Raw genomic sequence first — 20,080 nt, 5'->3', positions numbered from 1 at the left:
CATGAATGTCAGATGGGAGTGTTCCTCAGAGAACAGGAATGGAAACTAGAGGCCCCACGACTGCGCGCATAAATGACCAATTCTTTCTATAGGGTATTATGACAACCTAATGAAACTGCCCAGAACTGGCAGTTGTATGTAGAGCTGTCTTTAAAGAAAAACCAACTAGTTGTGCTAGCACCATACTTCAGGATCAGGTCTGCAGAACTGATGGTGATGATCTGGTTACCTGCCCTTCAGGACCAGCCGTTAAGTCTGGGTGCTAAATCTATTAAGATCTGCTACATTTAAAATATAGGCAGTTCTGTCGTAGTGACCTGCCATACCTTCATACACCTCTTTTAGAAGGAAATTCAGGTCTGAGGGCACTCTGACCATTGTTGCAATCCAAAAGGCTCTACACTGAAAAAATGAAAACAAAAAAAACCCCTTAGTGATAACAGTAGTTTTGTGAGGAGGAGCAGTAGTAGTAGGAGTAGTTTTAGTTTTACCAATGAAAGACAAGTACTATTCCTTCTGACAGTGATACTCAGTTTCAGATGCTAGCTCTTGGTCTTCAAAAGGAATGTGAATTCATCTGCCTGAAGATGATGAGGACAGAGACCACCTATAATTTACAGCTGGACGTTTCTTGTTTAAGAAGAAAGTAGGTGGAGTTCATAGGGCACATTAGGAAGGAAGAAAGCAGAATATGATATAAAAATTGTCATATTCATTGCCATGGTTAGGTTGTGCTTCATAAATATCCATAGTGACCATTCATGTGATGAACAGGGATATTTCAAATTTGAAACTTTTACTTTGTCAATTTATTGGGGCTGAACTTCTTTCATGATTAGGAACTTCTTCCGTGTATCTTTGCATTCTCTCTAGGCATGGGGGGATCTTGTGTGAATGACACCAATTTGTGTCACTGGTGTCATGCAGTGAGTAGACGTCTCCCGTATTGTGTAACTGTTTTGAATACTTACAATTGCTCGATGCAGGCAATACCAGTTGTTTTGGTTTTTCAGCCTTTTGCCAGCACCAGAATCTTCCATGTAATTGTAATGATCCACCCTGGTTTCTGTGACCTCCTGCTGGGTGTCGCTTCTGTGATCTAATAGGTCTTGTAATGAATCTGGAATATTGGAAGCAGAGTGGACTTTCCTTTGTTCATTTCATCCCATTACTTCAAGTAATATTTTCCCCCTTCTCACCAAAATAGATCAAGTGATTCCTCCCAGGAGAAGGCAACAGTGTATGAGGAGCTGTAGCTGTAGAAGCCTTCTGGGAGGAGCTGTAGCTGTAGAAGCCTTCTGGGACTAGAGGTATTATGTAGACATAAGATGTTGCTGATGGTTTTTTTGAAGAATTTAGGGTCATCATGGATTTGTGTTTAGATGTTTGGCTGGTTTGACTAAATAAATAAGTATAATAGGTAATCCAGGGAGTATTTATTTTCTTGTCTTCCTCGGTAATCTTAGAGACAAGGAATTATTGAGAACGACTTTGTCCACTGGCATTGTCTCCAAAACCAGCTTTATCTCTAGGAAAAGTTAGTCCCTTTACGCTCATCAGAATCTATCACAAAACAAGCACATGATGCATTTTCCTATCCAAAGAAGTGTTTTGTATGAGGGAAAACTCAAATCTGCCCTTTAAATCTCTAGTGAGAACAAAATAAAAAACTAAGCTATGTTCATAGAAGATATGCGTCACTTTTCTTGAGGGAACTTTGGAAGTGTTTCATTTTCTTTCCTTGGTATAAATCTCACAGGAGGTTAATAATTTGTGAAAGTTTATTGCTTTAAAAAAAAAAGATATCTTGATCATCCTCATGTAAAAGGGTACTTTATTATAAAGACTCAATTTGAGCATGGAACAAATTGATGAAATTGTAGTACAAAACCTTTAATGCATTAGAATGATTACATTTGGAAATCATTATGTATACAAGTAGTTATTACAAAAATAACCTTCTTTGTCAAGTATTCTTGGCGTGGAAGTAATCAGCATCCTATCCCATTAATTGTTCGAGAACTCTGAAATCTTTAATGAGTTTTTTTATGGAAGGATTTCAGTCAAATGCAAATGATTGATTGAAGCACTTAATCATAAGACAAATAGAGATTCTTTAGTAAGTTTTTTTTATTCACTGTAATAAATGTAGCATGTTAACTGTAGATGCACAGCTAACTTTTTCAGTTACTTTTCTCTCAGCATTTTTCTTTAAAGATTCATTGTTAGTCAGAAAGTCATAATGGCTGCACTGAGAAAGAAAATGCTTGACAGATGTCAAGAAATCTGTGTCTGATACAGCTTCAAATAGATTTTTTCCCTTTGAGTGTTGAAAACTGAATTTATTTCTTCCGGTCAATAGAGACATATATTTTTCAATGGATATTGACAAATATCGTCCTCTTTTCACAGGTCTGATTACAACAACATCAAGAAAATTGGATCGGGAACAGCAAGCAGAGCATTTTTTGGAGGTAAGATTAAGTGGAAAATATATGTTAAGAGGTTAACTGATTTTTGTAGTTTAAAATCACTTCTTCCTGTTCCAGGAGAGTGGTATTCTCCTTCTCTGGATGTATGACAGGCTCGCACAAAGCTGGGAATTGCCTGATTATACAGAAGAAAGAATACATTTTGCAATTCACAAGCACAGGAAAAAATTGAACAAATATGCACAACACTTGTTTTCCACGTCTAATCTGCTTCAGTTACATCTTTTATTGTAGCCCTTAAATTTTATTTGTGACAGAAGTTTAGAATACCCGGAGCAAAATATTTTTTTTTAATTGGTGGAATCACCCCAACCCTGCCAAGATTTTCAGTCTCTCAGGTTAAACATGTTTGAAGTTTTGCATCTCAGAACTAACATACAAACTATTCTTTTGGATGAAAGCAAACTTTGGCCTTGCTCACATTCACTGCATCATCAGAATCAATGAATAATTTCTTAGCTTTCACTTATTGGGCCTATTAATGACAATTTTCAATTTAAAAATTGCCCTCTAAAAAGAGTGTCTAAACCATTCCCTTGGCTCTTAGATGAGTGTTTCTCTTTATAAGTAGCTCACATATGTTGGATATGGAATGATATACTTGTAAACTACTGGTTTTACCACATGTGTTTTCTTTCACAATGCTGTACACCATGCTGTGTTTTTTTTCCTTTGGGTAGAAGATCCTTGACTATATTCTCTTGTCTATTTGTGAAGTAAGGAATTCTTGATTCATGTTGGTACGAGTAAAAAAGAACCATATTGTCCCACATAATCAATCATTCCTACTATGTATTTTAGGAAATTCTCTTCAAATCCATACAAGTTAAAAAACATCTGGACAAAATAGTTCCCACTGCAATCACTATCTGGCAGCAAAATGTAGTAAAATGTACTTTTTCTTATTCCATGGTTATTTTTGTTTGTTAGAAATCCCAAATTATTTTAGTGCAGAACATGGGAGAGAAGGGTTAATTTATTACTGTACAAGTTGGGGGGGGGGGGGTGTCTTGATAATTCACTTTAGGTTCTTACAGTTCCAGGCCATAAATAAATGGAGGGAAATGAAAGGATTTTCCCTTTTTTAGGATTTATTAAGTTGGAAAGTTAGTAAAGTAATCATGTGTTCCAATAACCACAAGCTTTCCAGTTTATACTGTCAGAGAAGATCACAAACTGAATGAAATTGGCATTGATATTGAGATATATCTATTGACAAGAATCTTAGGTCTGTAAGTCTCTTTTGCATTTATGTGTTTGCCTCAGAGACCTCAGTGAAACATGCCAAATTCACATTTGCCAGAGGATTCCCATACAGATGGGGAAGTGTTACTTTTAATAGCTAAAAGAAAAAAAATAATTACTTACATGAATTAGGCTTTAGTCATCACTACAAGTTAATATATTCCTCTGATTTTTTCTTGTTTGAAAAAACAACCATCTGCAAGATTTTGAGGACTGAAGATGCACTAGAGGGAGGTAGGTCTCATAGGGTACTCCAAGGCTTGTGAATGGGGAGTGAAGTGGAGGGCAGGCTATGGAGAAGAGAAACACCTGAGCAGGGTGTCCTGGAGAAGTAGGGAGAGGACCACCCTGTTGTAAAACCCACCTGGGAATGGTGTGAGGAAAAGGGAATCAGACTCTGGAGGGGACATGACCCCGATGGCCAAATCAACCCTTTGAGCTGCTGATGAAACATTGACCATCGCCGCCTCTTGGGAGCCGCATTCCTGGGGTTCAAAGCAAATAAGCTGCTGGGGGTCCGGAGCCACGCTGGCCAAGCTGTGCTTGTTCTTGTGGCACACTCAGAAAACGTTTTCTAAAATACCTGACTGTCTCTGGGTGTAATTAACCCCCTGGGAGGCCTTAATTGCTGAGACAACCATGGTCTCCTGGTAGTACAGTATTTCCCTTCCGGCTGCATTTCATACCCTTCTTGCAGTAGTCTGTCTGGTATAAAAGAGAGCAAACTTGGCTCCCTTTGAAAAGCTCTGATTAGTGCTTGACCTGGCAACCCTTCCTCCCCTTTGCCCAGTGCGTGTGTGAGGCACTGGCAGACCTTTCCTAAATACAACTTTTTAATTATTCTTAATAAGCCTGTCTTTTCCCTACCTGAATTTGGCAGGGACGCTATACCCATACCATCCAGTACTTACTGAGCAAATTCCATTACTAAGAGTATTTCCACCTTTTTTGCAAAAGTTGTTAGGAAAACGAGGTGAAATAAGGTGGCAGATGTTAGTCATTGTAATTGTGTGTAGTGCCGATGCTTGTCTCCAGACCGCTGCCTGTGACAGCTTAGGGTGGCTCTTCTGGAGTCGTCTGTCCCTGTCCGTATCGGAGGAAACATGAATTACCAGCAAGGACTGGATGTGTATTTTTAAGAATGCTACGCTTAGGAAAGGTGAATCTAAGTGACTGCCCTAGTAAGTACACAAGAAGTCTGTTGCAAAGTCAGTACTGAGCCCAGGTTGGATGTGCATCACTTCTTCCTTCCTTCTTTAATTATCTTCTTTGGATGTATGGACCTGTGTCCGCATGACTTTTTTAACGGTACCCGAGGCTGCCGTCAGAGGACTTGCACTTACCAAAGAGTACGTGCCAAAGTGAGCGCAGAACCGTGTCTAGGCTCTTAGTTAAAAGATGCATGAAGAAGTCAGAAACACATTCCCCTTTATAATAATTGAGATTTTGTTTGTTTGTTTGATTTGGTGATGTTGTTTGGGAAGGGTTTTTTTTGTTTGTTTTGGGTTTTTTGAGAGGAGAAAAAAAGAAGTATTTCTTCTCCCAGATTTTTCATTGATTGTGGCATTGTCAATGTTATTTTTTTTCAGCTCCCAAGTTGAGGGCTTAATTTTTTTGACACGTTTGTAATGTCTTGCAAGGCTGAAGGTTTTATTCAGTGCTTGTTATCAGGTAGAATTTTTCTGCTTAGGTTTAAATTGGATGTCACTGGGTTTTACACAGGAAGGTGTCTTGCTTTAGTGAATTCTTACTAATGGAATGGTTCTGCCTGAAATGGGAGGAAAATGACCACTTGATTACATTACTTTCTCACATGAAGCAAGCCAAAAGCATTTGTTTTATTTCACAGACTTTCTTAAAGATTCTGTAGTTGGGATGAAGTATTTAAATATCCATCTGAAACAAGAAAGGTAATTCTGAGAGTTACCTGCTTGCTTTGCAAGTAAACGAAAATAGCGATGTATTTCCAAGTGAGGTGCAATTGCAGGTTTCAGGTGATGTGTCTTTATTCTCCTTCAATAATTGGACAGATCGTCCTCCTCTTCTTTTCTTCTTTTACTTCCTTCTTCTTCTGTATGTGTTGTCTTCTAATAATTTCTGTGTTAACACTTAACTCTATCTGCTCTTGTATTATGCTAATTTACTAAAAAGAAGAAGCTAGAAGTGGAGAATATTAGTGGAGTTTGAGCTATGGAAAAACACAGAAAATAGGCTGGCTGGTTTTTTCTGCCCACATTTTTTGTAGATGCCTCCTAATTCTGGTCTGACAGCTTTACAAACTCTAGTGATTTTGCTGTGTGATTTTATGCAAACAGCTGCTGGAGTGATGGAATTCCGATAATAAGCGTAAAAATTAAACCATTTAATGCAGGATCTGCATCCTTGTGTTTTTGAGATGTCCAGAATATGAATAATTCTTGGTCTGCTTTCCAGTGTACATGTGCAGCTTGATGGGAGAGGATTGTTGAATCCAGGCTACAGTTCATTGACTTCTGTGTTCAGCCTGGAAAGTGGATCTGAGTGCATGCTTTCTCACCCTGAGCAGTTTCTGAACGCACTGTTGCAGATGCTGGATTACTTATGCCTCCAACATGGAAAGCCTCTGCAAAACACACCCACTGCCGGGGAGTTCAGTTTGCTGGGAATTGCTGGGGCAAGACCTGTATTTAGCAAAAGAATGAGCCAAAAGAGTTACAGGCTTCAGTGTGCAATTCTAACAACAGTCTTTGAAACTTTATGATTGGAAGGATAAATCATCTGTAGCGAGAGATGACCTCTTCATCCTCTTGATAACGGTATATAATAAGTTGGTGCTTTTAAAGTGCTGAGGCTATTTAGTCTCTCCTTGATGAGTACATGTGGTGCAGGCTCTTGAGTCATTTAACCACTTTTGAAAATTGTATCCATAGTATCTCTCTGTTCCTCCAAACTATGTTTAAATTTACCACTGTAGATTCATTCAGAAATTGTATTTTAACATTTATCATGGTGGAAAACTTGTCTATTCAAAGCCTCTCTAAAGAATAAAAATAGTTGCTAATAAGCATGGTCAGAACTTTAAATCTCTCCAAGAGTGACAAAGCAACTGAAGACAATAGGTTTAAAAATACTGTTACAACAGCCTTAGCCTTTCAAGGTCTGAGTGATGTACCATAATTAATGAGAAGTGGGAGCAGTGTGCTGGCTTAGTGCAGCTAATTTTTAGCCAACTTAGTGCTATCAGAATAGTAACAGTGCCTCTCAAGTGCCTTGCTTTTGTCACAAATCAGTATACACAAGCCTCATCAATCTTCCTGCTGTGATGCTTGAGCGTAGCTCTGAGAAGGATGTCAGTAACAGTGCAAGGGGTTGTAATGAAGATAGGTTGGTAAATCTGATGCGAGTGTGAAAATACATGGGCTGAATGAAGCATATTGGGTTTTATTTACTGTAAGGACACTAACAGGGTACAATAAACTGTGTTACATGGTATGTATTTATATGCAGTAATTAGAAGGAAGCATAATAATCTGCTGTAATTGTAGCTTTCTAAAAAGAATTCCAATTTCCACTCATTTAATGGGAAGTTGTAATTGTGAGGGGGCTTTTGATGGAGTGACTATCATTTTATTCCACTTGGAATTTGGTCTGGAATATCACAGGGGAAATTGCTGCTGGAAACTTTATGGCCACAGTTTACAGGGGAGAGGGGGTTTACAGTCTTGAAAAGTAGCATTTTAAAATAGCACCACCTCTCAGTTCTTCCCACAAACACCACGCTGGTGGTTCAGTGTTGGACCGGCGCTGCGTTCTCTGCCATCCTCCTCTTTTTCTCCAACATCTCCCACGCAAGAACTTAAGAGATTTAACCTTGTTTTGCTTTTGAGCCTATTCAGGTAGGCTCAAAGGCTTTGCTAGTGGTGATGCCTGAAGTCAGTGGTCCTTTGTGAGAAACTGCAGCATTTTCTGAAGAATATAGGCAGCCGTGTGGCAATATGCTCATGTATGTATTTACAGAAGTACAAAAGCTGAAGTTCATTGGGTTTATGTAGCTGAATAGTACTCTACAGAACATTGATTGCTTAAATCCTGGATTATGAATCTGTGTAAGCATTTGTTTCATGGATCTTTAGCATTGCCCACATTTGGCAGGGAAAGCTGCATTTTTTCTTGGTGACATGCTGGTGATGGGGTAAAAATGAGGCAGTGTGTCTGATTGAACATTTTGTCTGAGGTTTAAATGGCTCCAAAGGCACATGCCTTTCACTTTTTAACATTGAAGCCTATCAGATGATGCAAGGGAAATTAAAAAAATAGGTAAACAGCCTCTTATTTCCATTTTGAGCTTAAAAATTATTACTGGCTGTGCTTGCTGGAAATAAGAGGGCTATTTGTTATTATTTTGAGGACACCTGAAAGGATTTTTAATGGAACAGTAAGTATGTAGAGGCAACTTTCTAAAAAGACAATGAAAGCTCTTTCATGATGGCAGCTTCAAATGGCAACATGTTGAACTTGAATGTCAACTTCAAAGTTGGGGGAAAAAAGCGAAGGAAAAAAGGAAAGAAAGGGAAAAAAGAAAAGAAAGGAAAAAAAGAAAAGGGAAGAAAATAAACGGTTCTAAAAATAATCAAAAGGATGTTCATCTCATACTGACTCTCCATGGGTTTATCAGCAGAGGGTGAAGTCACCTGTAGGACAGGTCAGTGTGGTGGTGGATCTAGCAAAGGCCCCAGTTCCTGGTGTAGAAGGCACATGCTGAACTCGCTCATCCCACGCTGCAGATTTCCATCCTGCACCCGTGTTCTTCAGAAGTTGTTATTCTGCACCAGCTTTCTAGAGATGCATGGGCTGCACTTAGCCCCCTTCCTTTTCCCCTCCCCATTTTTTTTTTTTCCATCAAGTTGCTATTTTCAGAAGTAGCCAACAACTTTCCAAAGGCAGGAGATGACCGGAGGTTAAAATTCTCTTTCAGAGACGGATTTGCATATGACATTGCACACTGCTTCTCATGTGTATTCAGGCAGAAAGTCTTACACCGCAAAATATGGGAAAAGTCCTGGTGTGATTCATCTGTCTGCAGTGATAAGTGGTCTCCTCGATTAGACTATTGTCTCTAACTAATGTAATCTGATAAAATGAAGAATTATCAAGTGAATCGCTGAAAATATTACAAGTTCAGTTGTTAACTGAGTATCCTCTGTGCAGGAGATATGAACAGGAATTTTAAACTGCGAAATCATTAAGGCATGATGCTTTTACAGATTATTCTCTTTTCTTTGATTATTGCAAATTTCAATAGCTCCCAGATGTCCCTTTATTTTAGATAGTGACTTGAGAATAACACAGACGACGAAGCCTAACCGTTGGAAAAACTGAGTTTAGTAACATTTTTCTTCATGCATGTGGAATTTAAATTGTTTTCTTATTAAATAATAAAAAACTCTTCATAAAATGATAATAATAGGGCAAAATAAGCTTGAATTAAAAAAAAAAAGTCATGTATTTAAATTCCTTAATATTCCATGTTAAATTCAGGTAGCCAATAGGAAATGTACACACAGCTCTGATGACATAATATATACCAAAGGCAAGGGGCAAGAATAGGTCCACATATATCAAATAGTGGCGGTGACCCTCACCTCATTTCAGTTATTCAATGAAATACCAATAGCCTTGAGAGACTGGATGCGCAAAGCATGTCTAAGACATTTCCACAAAATCTATAGACTTTAAGTCAACCCTGAGGTTGCTTTGTTTGCTTTTTGCCTTGTGCTTATGGTTGATTTCAGTCTTTATTTTTTTTAGATACTATTCATCTAATTCTTTTAACTCTCTCAAGATTAGATTGTTTCTCTTAAAAATGTTTTGCACACGCTAACACCAGGATGATGTCAAGGATAAACACACTACTGATAGCTCAATTAGTGCATCATTTACATCCCAGTATTTGATTCTGGCCTCTCTTGGAGAGTGCTTAAACCGTCCAGCTAATCTGATACTGTATGGAAGTTCTTACATGGCAGGATTTTAGTCCAGCATTAAAAATCTCACACTTGTTTGGTTAATCCATTCTATTGATTCAGGATACCAGTAGTAATGAAGAAAAGCAGTACTCTTTTCTATGTTTAATGAACTTCCTGAATCAAAAATCTTTGTGACTCAATATGCAAGACTTTGGGGTTTTTTTATGAATGCTTGACAATTATAGAAATTAGTCAAATAGTTTATAGACCTTTTATAGATGTATTGTAACCTTATGTTAATATATTTGAGTATTAAAATTAAAAAGCACAGCTCATTTATTATTTAGTCACTCCTTAGCTCATGGAACAGATTTCATTTTCCCAGTTCATCAACATATACGATGACAGATTCACCATCTACGGTGGAATACTGCCCCAAGTATATTTTCCACAAAATCATGTTTCACCAGACAGTGAGTCTGCTAGAAATGGGCAGGGAACAATTGATATTACAATCCAGGTTTAAAAGCCTATTAGCCATTTAGATGAAAAGTTGACCCAGTATCTAAATATATCTAAATAAAGGTCTAATACAGATGATTTTGCAAGTACAAATTCAGGTTCATATGTTGAAAAGCATGGCAAGATCAGAGTTGTCCAGGGCTACGGCTTTGATTCACACACTGCTGTCTACCACAGTTGTTGTGTCTCATTAGAAAAATCACATTTCTGACTGCCTAGAGCTTTGCCTTAGTTAAGGAATGATTTGCATATATCTGGAGTTTGCAGAGGGGAGGGAGCTTTTTTTACAGATTTCATGAATCACTGACCTGAACTGTTGGGTCATGAAATGAGGAAATGAAAATCTGCAAAGCACAGCGCTGTCGGCTTTTTCATGCTGGGCATCAAATGCCTCTTTTAGGATTTTCCTTGTGGACCCACAGCAATCTAGCAGCAGGTCTTGGCTTTAAGCACCTCATCGCATGCAAGCATGGAAGGAGATACTCAGCGTATGGGCTTCGGGTGCTGCCTTATCACGCATTTTCCACCTCTTTTAAAGGCATATCGGCGAAGGTGGAATTGTGCCAAGAAGCAAATCTGACCCTGCAAGGTCCTGAGCATCTCCTGAGAGCCTAGAGGTGTATCAGCATTTCCTTGACCCTCTGGATCTAATTAAAATCTCACTGGACTTAGCATCATGCAGTTGTGAAGTCAAGTAGTGCAAGAAAGTGACGTTTTGTTAACTAGCATTATGTTAAGACATATGTGATGTCACTGTGGAGAGGGGAAAGTCTTATTTATTATCCTGGGGGCCAGTTGAGTTCCTTTGCTTACCCTGAGTGGTGTGCTTAGTCCGGCTTCAGTAACATCAATTTTCTTGAAGCTATCCCTGATAATACCCAGGATGAGAGAATTAGACATCAGCGCCCATGGCTGCGTTTCCCCAGATATGTCTGGAAATGGGTGAGTGAACACATTAGAGAAAAGCAATTTAAAATATACCCAACACCTGTTTCTTCTCCTCTGTTTGCAGAACTACGAGATGGCAGAGCATTAGATCAATGCAAATGAGATGGAAAAGTATTATTAAAACACCAAACATTATTGTGTGGTTTGAAAATTAGGTCTGCACCCATGTGTTAAATGCTGTTGAAACAGAGAGGGATATATGAATGGTCTTCCTTCTCGTTTTATAAATCATTCCTCATGCTAGGCTTCTGTAGGCAAATTCTGTGGTTAATCTATACCAAGTTCTTCTTTGTCAGGATTTAGGAGTTTGGTCTAATGTTGTTTTCTCGCTGAGGGATTAGCTCACAGATTAGCTCAGGGTTAACAGTTTTTTCTTCATTGTATGTTTCTTAAGATCTGTAGCTCTCTTTTTATGTGGGCTGGAGCCCACCTACCAGGCCAAAATTGGTCGGATATACCCTTTCAGGGTGTCTCTTTCGCCAGGCTCCATGCTTGGTGAGACAAAGAGTCATTGTGAAGGGCACACTGCTTTGCTAAGTCTTCACATTTGTTTTATGAATGTACCAAAGTTTTAATCTTCTGCAGAAGCAGCAGGAAATCTTTCACATGATTTTAATCTATTTTAGATGTACAGAGCCTTTGTGTTATCTGAAGCATGTCTGCTTTAGTGCTATATCGTGTTTTCTGTAGCATTTGCAATACCCATCAGCTGCCAGACTGTTAATTTATGTCTGTAAGTGCGTGAGCACACACACATACATGCACATGCACATTTTGTGGAGGTCTCAGTTTCCTGCCTTCCTCGCTAAGACCGAGCCGAGCATTGCATTTAAGGCAGGGGAGCATCTTCTTCCTCAGGTAGGAATACGTTGCATCTGTACTAAAATCCTTTCTGGGCATAGGAAATCCTAGTATGCCTTTCAGTTAATCCATCATTTAGAACCATGCCCTTAAACAAGTTTTTCATCCATTTTTCCTTTCTCTCAGGGTGATCTGTACTCAGGTGTTCGGAATTCATGCTTGTTATCTCTAAAAATCCTTAATTCTGGGGTATTTTCACAGTGACATCACTTGCTGCCACTGTTCATACGTGCCAAATCCAACTACCCTGCAATACGTCATGTAGGGATCCCAACAGTAAATCTCCATTTCCTTTGACTTGAGTGGACTTTGGATTGGTTTGAGACGTGCTCTTTGATCACAGGCTGTTGCAGGGTCCATGGAGTCTGACTGGAGGTGGTTCCCAGGACACCCACAGCTTAAGCGGTCCCTTCCCCAGATCATCTTCACTTGTGAGCCCTTCGGTTTATAGGCAGCCTCTCCGCAAGGGAAAAACTGGAACAACTATTTCCTTTTGCAAGTTCTATTAGATTTCACTGTCTTCCCTACAGCTCTCTCTTCTGCATCATGGTGAAGATCATCCTTATTCTTGAGGTCTGCTCCCTTGAGTCACACTGTCAGTCTAGAGTCTCATCATCTGGGTTTTGTCAGTGCTTCTTCCTCTGATTTTTTTTTTTCTGTCTCCACCTTGTTAATGCCCTTATTATCCAGGGTCTCATAATTTCCAGTATTGGTGATGTACTGAAACTCTTCATTGCCCAAAGCTGCCCCCACCAGTCCATGCGCTTGGTGAGAACGTCTTCCTCGTATACCTTGAGTACACAATATTTTCTTTGCGTCTCATCACATCCCTTACAGTCTTCTCACTATAGCCTGTAATATATTTCAATATCATACATTTTCCTTTTTTATCTGTCCTTTCATATTCCCAGATTGCCACCCTGTCCCTCCACCACATAATCCTTCAATATTCAGCTTGAGCAAAAAAGACATACTGGAAAGGGTAGGAAAATGTCATGCAAAAACATGGTAGTCTGAAAAAACGTGTGGTTTTTTTTTATTTTAAAAATAATTTGTTATGGCAAAAGTGCATCATTGTGTGAAATGTGCTGAAATAAGATTGGAATATTCAGCATAATTTGTAACATGACACAAATTAAAGTATTTACTAGACACCTAGAGATAAGAAAACCTCTAATCAGGTTGCGAATCAGTTTAATAAGCATATTTGACACCTTTTTTCTCCCTAAATATATTATCATGGAACATAAGAATCCTAATGCTTTTCTTATCTGACTTCAGCTTGATAATAATCAGAGACCAAACAATTCTTTTGCTTTTTATGAAGATGTGATTTAAACAGAAAAGTACAAAGGCCCTGAAGCATCAAGTGCTATAAAATCTGCCCTCAAAAGCAGTAATTTTCTTTTCCCAGCCTAACAAATTTCAGTTGTCAGGAAACAGATTAATCTCCTCATTCTGAAATGTAATATTGCTGTTTGCTAATCTCTCATGATACAGAGACGTTGAAAATGTTATCATAGCAGTTCTAGAGTACATTTTATGTTTTGGCAAAAAATAATATTTTCTTTGGCAAAGAATATCCTAAATATTCAAAAGCAAGGATTAACATGAATAATTGAGAGCAAAAATGTCAGAATCAAAATAATGAATTATTTTTTCTCACATTCCCTGGGAAAGTAAAAAATACAAATATTACTAATAGCAGTCTTTCAATTTATGGCTTTGACTTTTCTGAGGACCAGCATGTTATCTTTAATCCAGATACCAACAAATAGCTTAATACTTTCTGTCCTAGCCTCAAATATATTTGTTTTTCCTTGTGAATGTTGTTTCCTCCCGCTATCCTTCCAGATAATTTTTAAGGTGTTGTATAAATAAAAATGTGTTCTTAACCCTTAAGGCCAAACAGCTATTTTAAAGACTTAATTGAAAAAAACATGGAGAATTTAAACACGTGGTTTTATATTGCTACACTTTTTAAAAAACCCAACACATTACCACAGTTTAAAAAACACTCAAAAAATTTCTAGAAAGTCATAAGTTTTAGACTACACATTTTAGCTAAGCAGAGACGATGCTTTATTATGTGGTACAACAAAGTACGCCAAAATGGCACGGCCTCTGTTGACTGAGAGAGATGCAGAAGGCAATGAGACAAGTGCATTCGCTTGGTCCCAAAGGATGACCCTAATGTCTTACAGAAGGAATAAAAATATTGACTGACACATGATGTTCGCTTGCATATAGTCCTTATCCTCCTCACCAAACCCTGTTGTTCAAATGGACCTGCACAAACTCTTTCTGTGTAGCTTTGGCCATATGTTTTGGGGATTAAATTGAATACTAAAGCCCAGGTTTTGCCTTCTTTTCGCTGTCATTTACCAAGTATACGTACAGTTAAGGATCTTTCAGTATTTTTGTTGCAAACCACCAGATACCACCTGAGTGCAGTCTTAAAAAGTAAAATGATATTTGCTTTAAATTTCTTCTCTTCAGGCATCTCTTCAGGCATTTAATTCTCATAATATCCGACTCTCAGTGTGAAAGTATCAATTGAAAGCTGTGGCTTTTTTAATAAAAAGAAGTCTGAAGCATACAGAAGATTTTGTTTTTCTGCAGCACTGGGAGGGTGCATGGTGATGGATCACACTGGTGATGGGACGCCCAACTTCCAGCGAGCTGCTGAGCTACCGAAAGAAATCCTTGCTGCTGCAGCATGCTGCTCAGTGTGAGGCAGTCATTTATCCTGCTTCTTGACAGAGCAAATTACCCTACTCGGAGCTGTGGGCTGTGTTTTCAGTACCTCGTGTAGTTCTTGCAGGGCTAATTTGGTGTCTCTTCCCTCTCCTCCATGCTGTAGTATGGACTGAGAGCTACCTCAGGACTTCCTACCTTGAGAACCCCCCCTGGTTTCTCTGGGTGTGCAATACACTCCATTAGCCCTTGGATGCCTAAACAGTAGTAGCTGAATAAATTACACATTCATGCTCTGTTTTCTAAAGGTTATTGAACAGACATTCACTAGACTTACATAGCAAAACAGGAACTGCATCTTAAACTTAACTTGATTGACAAACTGCCTTTGCCTCACTGAGCCCATAAATAAGATTTAGATATTTTGTCAGATCAGTAATCCATGGATTAGACCCACTCTTAATACCCCCATTTCTAAAACTGGATGCATTTTTGGAGAACAAGCATATTTATATTTTGTATACAATTTCTCAAAGGAAGCAACAGCAGCATCTATAGATGGTGTCAGCCAGGGCTCCACATTGTGAGCAAGCATCTGCGATCTTGACCCCAGCATCTAACCATGGGGATTAGCACATGGGGCTGGCATATCTGATCTCCCTGTGCCAAGGGATCACGCCTCCTGTGCTGATCCTGACAGGATGCACTTGTGCTGCTCAAGAGCTCCCATAAATTAGGAGATTTCTCACGGCTATTTCCAACAACGTACCTGGCCCCTTTAACACCTCCTGAGACAATCTCAAAAGCAAAGCAACTCCTAAAACTCCTTTTTCAATCTCTTCTGCTACAAACCAACAAAGCAACTCATTAGAGGGACTCCTTCTGTTTCCCCCCTTTCTCTCCGTTCACCTAGTGAGGGCTAATTGGAGGCCCATAAAATGAATCCAGGAAAATTCTCCTTCTCCCATGTATCAGTCTTGCACTACCAAATTGGGCATATTGTCTCATGCAGTGTTTTATTGTCCCCCAGATCACATTATCGGCGGGGCAATCTCACAAAGGTTAATAGCATTACTAGGTTGTCTCTTGGTCTGACATTCTTGCTCATCACTCTAAATCCAGTCGTTTTACCAGTGGCATTAGACATCTCTACTGAAGTTAATTGGATGCTGCTTGCCGCTGACTTCAAACCCAACTCTATAAATCGTAACTACTTGTAGCTGATTGTCCCTGCTCTTAACGTTCATTTCACAACTGGGAAAAGTATGTGTGGGTTGATATACCTGGCTTTTCAACCACACTCTTTGACATTTGCAATCCAATTACCGGTCACCTTGGCCATTTGTTCAGTCCAACTGTCCTCCCATTGGTATGCCATGTGTCAACACCTACTCCATATACTGCCCTAATGGGAAAATAAACAGTAAATTATGAGCCTATATAAATCCATTAAAGAGTTACTGTGACTCCATAAACCATGGAAGTGAAACTGAAGTGCTTTATGCAGTGGCTTGTACCCCAAGTTGGAATTGCTGCTCTGTATTTTTAGAAGGTCCCAGCTTACTGAAGTCAGGCAAGATAAGTATCTGTTGAGAGCCTTGGTGTCCTTATAGCAAGAACATGAACCTTAAGGGCTATGTCTGGTAAGATTTTGATACTACATTCTTGAATAAATGGTTGTCATCAGTAGAAAACAGTAAATTTGTATTAATAATTTTTATTAAATATTTCTTTTCCCTGGATGGAAAGTACACTTTCTAGGCTCTACTTACATTTCACTGACCCTTTGCACAGCAGTGAATGCCATCCTGTGGCTGCAAAAAACAAATGCATGTTGAAGACTAATTCTGCAGAAGAATCAAAGTGCTAAGAATATTTTAAAAGTTGTGATCTTTTAAAATTCCTCCTGCACTGCAGGAGTAGAATGCAATCTTCTTATTATTCAGACACATAAAGATCCCTTACCAGGACTCCAGGCACTGTGTAATTAATTAATTATAATAGTATTAATTGATTAATTAATATTAATAACCTGAACATTTTTAATGCATTCTGAGTGTTACTCAGGGAAATTAACTTTTTGGGCCAGGATTTTTTTTTTTTTTTTTTTTTGCAACACATTTGGAATGTTAAAACTTTGGGACAGCATTTCCTGTTATATTGTTACCCCCAAATGACCTTGTTCCTATATGCACACCTACTTATTTATGTCGGCAGCATGGTCTTGACACATTCTGAAAATCGTTCATATACATCGCTGTTCACAGGATCACTGGCTATATGTGTAACAGATTGAACCAACAGGAAAAAAAATCATGTTAAAGAAAAGAATTACGTATTAAATTGCTGTTTCTGTAAAGTAAACAAAAAACCCCGCATTTGCCTGGGTGTTAAAGTAAAATTCTTCCCCATCAGTTATAATGCATACACTGGTGGTGGTGCTGCGGTGGGACACATCTTCTCTACCCTTTAGTTGAAAGATTACAGCTTTCAGGTACTTCTTATGCAGCTGGAGACCAGGGCTGGGCAAAAGCTGAATGAGAAATAAAACCAAGCTGAAATGAGGTTGTTGAGCTCTAGGTGCAACCCTGTTCTCACCAAAGTCAATGGGAAAATTCCCACTGATTTCCAAGTCAGAGGATTTCACAGCTGGCCAGGTCCTTCTCCACCAAGAAGATACATGTAATTCTTTGGCTGCTCAGACAACATGAACTCGGTTCAGCAGGGAAACACTTGTCTTTAGACTTTCCCTGTGTGTCTCTAGCCGCGCAGCATGTGCGTACCCCACCATCTATGGTGTGATTAGGGATGCTGAGGCTATTCAGGTGTTTGTGGAGGTTTGTAGAGGTTTAACAGAGCTGAAAAGAGAACCAAACTGACTATATGAAAAACAGGGTTACAGTGGACTGGTCTCTAAACGTACACTTAGCTGTGTCAGTCTGTCTAGTGAAAAAACCCCAAGGTTTTGCTATGTCACATGAAACACAGAGTGCTAATGCACCCATCAGGGAAGCAGCTGATGGCTCTCACCCTTTATCAGCAGGACAGTTATCTGAATTTCAGTTTCACATCTTTTGCACTGGACAGAATACCCGAGCCTGTTTTCCAGGCTGAGTTTTCGAAGCTGGAAACTGAATTTGGAAAAAGTAAAAAGGTAGTCCAAGAATATGAGTTTGGCTTCAAAATCAGAATCTGCATTTCTTCCCTACATATAGTCCCATGCTGATTCTCAACCAGCTTGTAAAATTGATCCCATGTCAATGTAAACTGGATAGTAGATATTTATAGGACAGTTAGAATCAAAGACAAGTGGAGACTGAGATAATAAGGCTTGTCTGTGTTGCCTATTAGATGAAACTGTGATTAAATACGGCCCAATTAATGCTTATTATCTGTCTAAAATTAATTTGTCACAGAAAGTTGTGAAGTAGGCATAAAGAAGTCAAGTAGAATTTTTTATTGCTAAAATCAAAGCAATTATTGATTTGTTTTAATTTAACCTGGTCTGACAAAAACAGGATGATACTGTCATGACAAAAAACTGCCTTGGGAAAAGCCCCAACAACCAACCTCCTTATTCATGCTTCTCTTCTTTACCTTCTTTTACTTATTTTTCACACTGACTTTCTGAGCATTTTTATACTGCTTTGTATGATATTTTAGGATGTAGCCCTCATCTGACTACAAAAATTACCTTAGTCAAACATGCATGAGTAATTGTTATCAAATTGTCCTCTAAGTTGATTAAAATTTTACTTTGCATCTCATTGCTAACCAAAGAAACTTCTATCATCAGATAACTTGAATATCACAAAAAAAGTCTTCATTTTTTCCTTTTAGATTAATGAAAATGGTCACAGCAATCTTCCAGAGTGACAGTTCACTAATGCCAGATAAATTTCTGAGTCCAAAAATGTCCATTTTTGCCTTTTGCAAATTTAGAGTATCTCTACAGGATAAAAAATTGGGAAGAGCCTGTACCCCTTAAAGGTCTGATTTTATACCTGGCTAAGAAATCCATTAATCAGATTTTTAACTGGTAAGCTTTATTTTGAACATAAAACTGTAGAAGCTTCATTTTTTACCCTGAAAAAAACTAAATTGCATTTAAATGTCAGAGGCTACTCGTCAGGCTATCAGCAATAAAACTCTTTGAAACGTTTTACGTGTATGTGTGGATGAATAGCATTCATTATTTCTTGCATATTGTGGAAAAATAGTGTAAGATGGAAATTGGATATTTTCAGCAATTACTGATGGGACACAAAGTCTTTTACCTTGAGATCACTGGTTCCGGCTTTGCCTGCTTTGGTATTGATCAAAGACTTGTTGGTAAGTGATGAATTCTATGGTAGGGATTTTTCTGGGGGGAGGGGGGTGCAGACAGTGTGTTACTATCTGTAGTGAAATTGCAGAATTCATCACCAAAAATGTAGCTACACAATGCATTTTCCTTCAGTGGCCAAAACGTCTTAAGAAACTTCCCCCGCCCTGCCTTGGGGACCTGGCATCCCTCTCCTTGTTTTACTCTCTCACCGCCATCACTCGTTAACCATCTGCCTTTTGGGGGATTTTGTTTTCTTTCGGCAGTTCATTTTAAACCCTGGTTATTTCAGTAGCCCTGTTCGTAGCACAGATGCACAAACAGTTTATTGACGGGTGAAGGTGGCTGCAAACTGATGACAGGGGAAGAACAAATGGCTGGAGGAGGAGCTGGAGATGGGGCTGGATGCATCTTAATCTGCCTTTCTGCCAGAGAAAAATTGGTGGTGTCATTCTCCATTAGCACAACCAAGTGCCGCTTGTTAGAGCAATTTAAAAAAAAAAAAAAAAGAAAAAGTGATATCTTTCTTTTGAAAATACTTGGTTCTGCTTCATATAGCAGTGTAGAACTTGGATGCCGTGTACCTATAAAGTAAATAACTTTAAGGAATTACAGTGTATATCTTTCATCTCATTGGTGGCCAAATAAATGTATTACCTCCTAAGTAATAACAATATTGTTTCAAGACCAGACCATCACAGACCCTCACGTAAGGATGTTTCATCCAACATCAGAAGGCACTGGATGTTGGCATGACAAAAATTGTTTAGAAGTAAGTTTTAATATTGTAGTTTAGGAGAGAAGACGTTATTTCCTTTGAAGACTGAAAGTTTTAGCTTGAAGTTATTACTCTATTGTAACAGAAACTGCATGCCACAATATTTCTAAGGGCATGCAGAGCAAGCTCCTTCGTACTATGTCTTTTCTTAGAGTATGTTCAAGAGCATGTACCACGTTCGCATGAGGCAGTGCTGCTGACTTACTGCAAAATAGATGGAGGGCTATTGCCACACACAGGAAATCACCTGCACCGACTTGGAGAGTTT

The 20,080-nt window shown here is 38.8% G+C and overlaps 1 protein-coding gene across 1 annotated transcript in view; it reads left to right on the top strand.

Annotated features, from left to right (window-relative positions):
• Positions 1-20,080, top strand: part of FAT3 (FAT atypical cadherin 3) — a 330,887-nt gene that overhangs the window by 192,170 nt on the left and 118,637 nt on the right. The window contains exon 3 of the mRNA XM_075491129.1: positions 2,413-2,474. Within this exon, the coding sequence (XP_075347244.1) occupies positions 2,413-2,474 (62 nt within the window). The remainder of the gene's footprint in view (positions 1-2,412; positions 2,475-20,080) is intronic.

The sequence above is a fragment of the Mycteria americana genome, chromosome 1, assembly GCF_035582795.1.
Source record: "Mycteria americana isolate JAX WOST 10 ecotype Jacksonville Zoo and Gardens chromosome 1, USCA_MyAme_1.0, whole genome shotgun sequence".
NCBI lineage: Eukaryota > Metazoa > Chordata > Aves > Ciconiiformes > Ciconiidae > Mycteria > Mycteria americana.
Note: the sequence above shows the minus strand (reverse complement) of the source record. Positions and strands in the feature narration are given on the sequence as shown.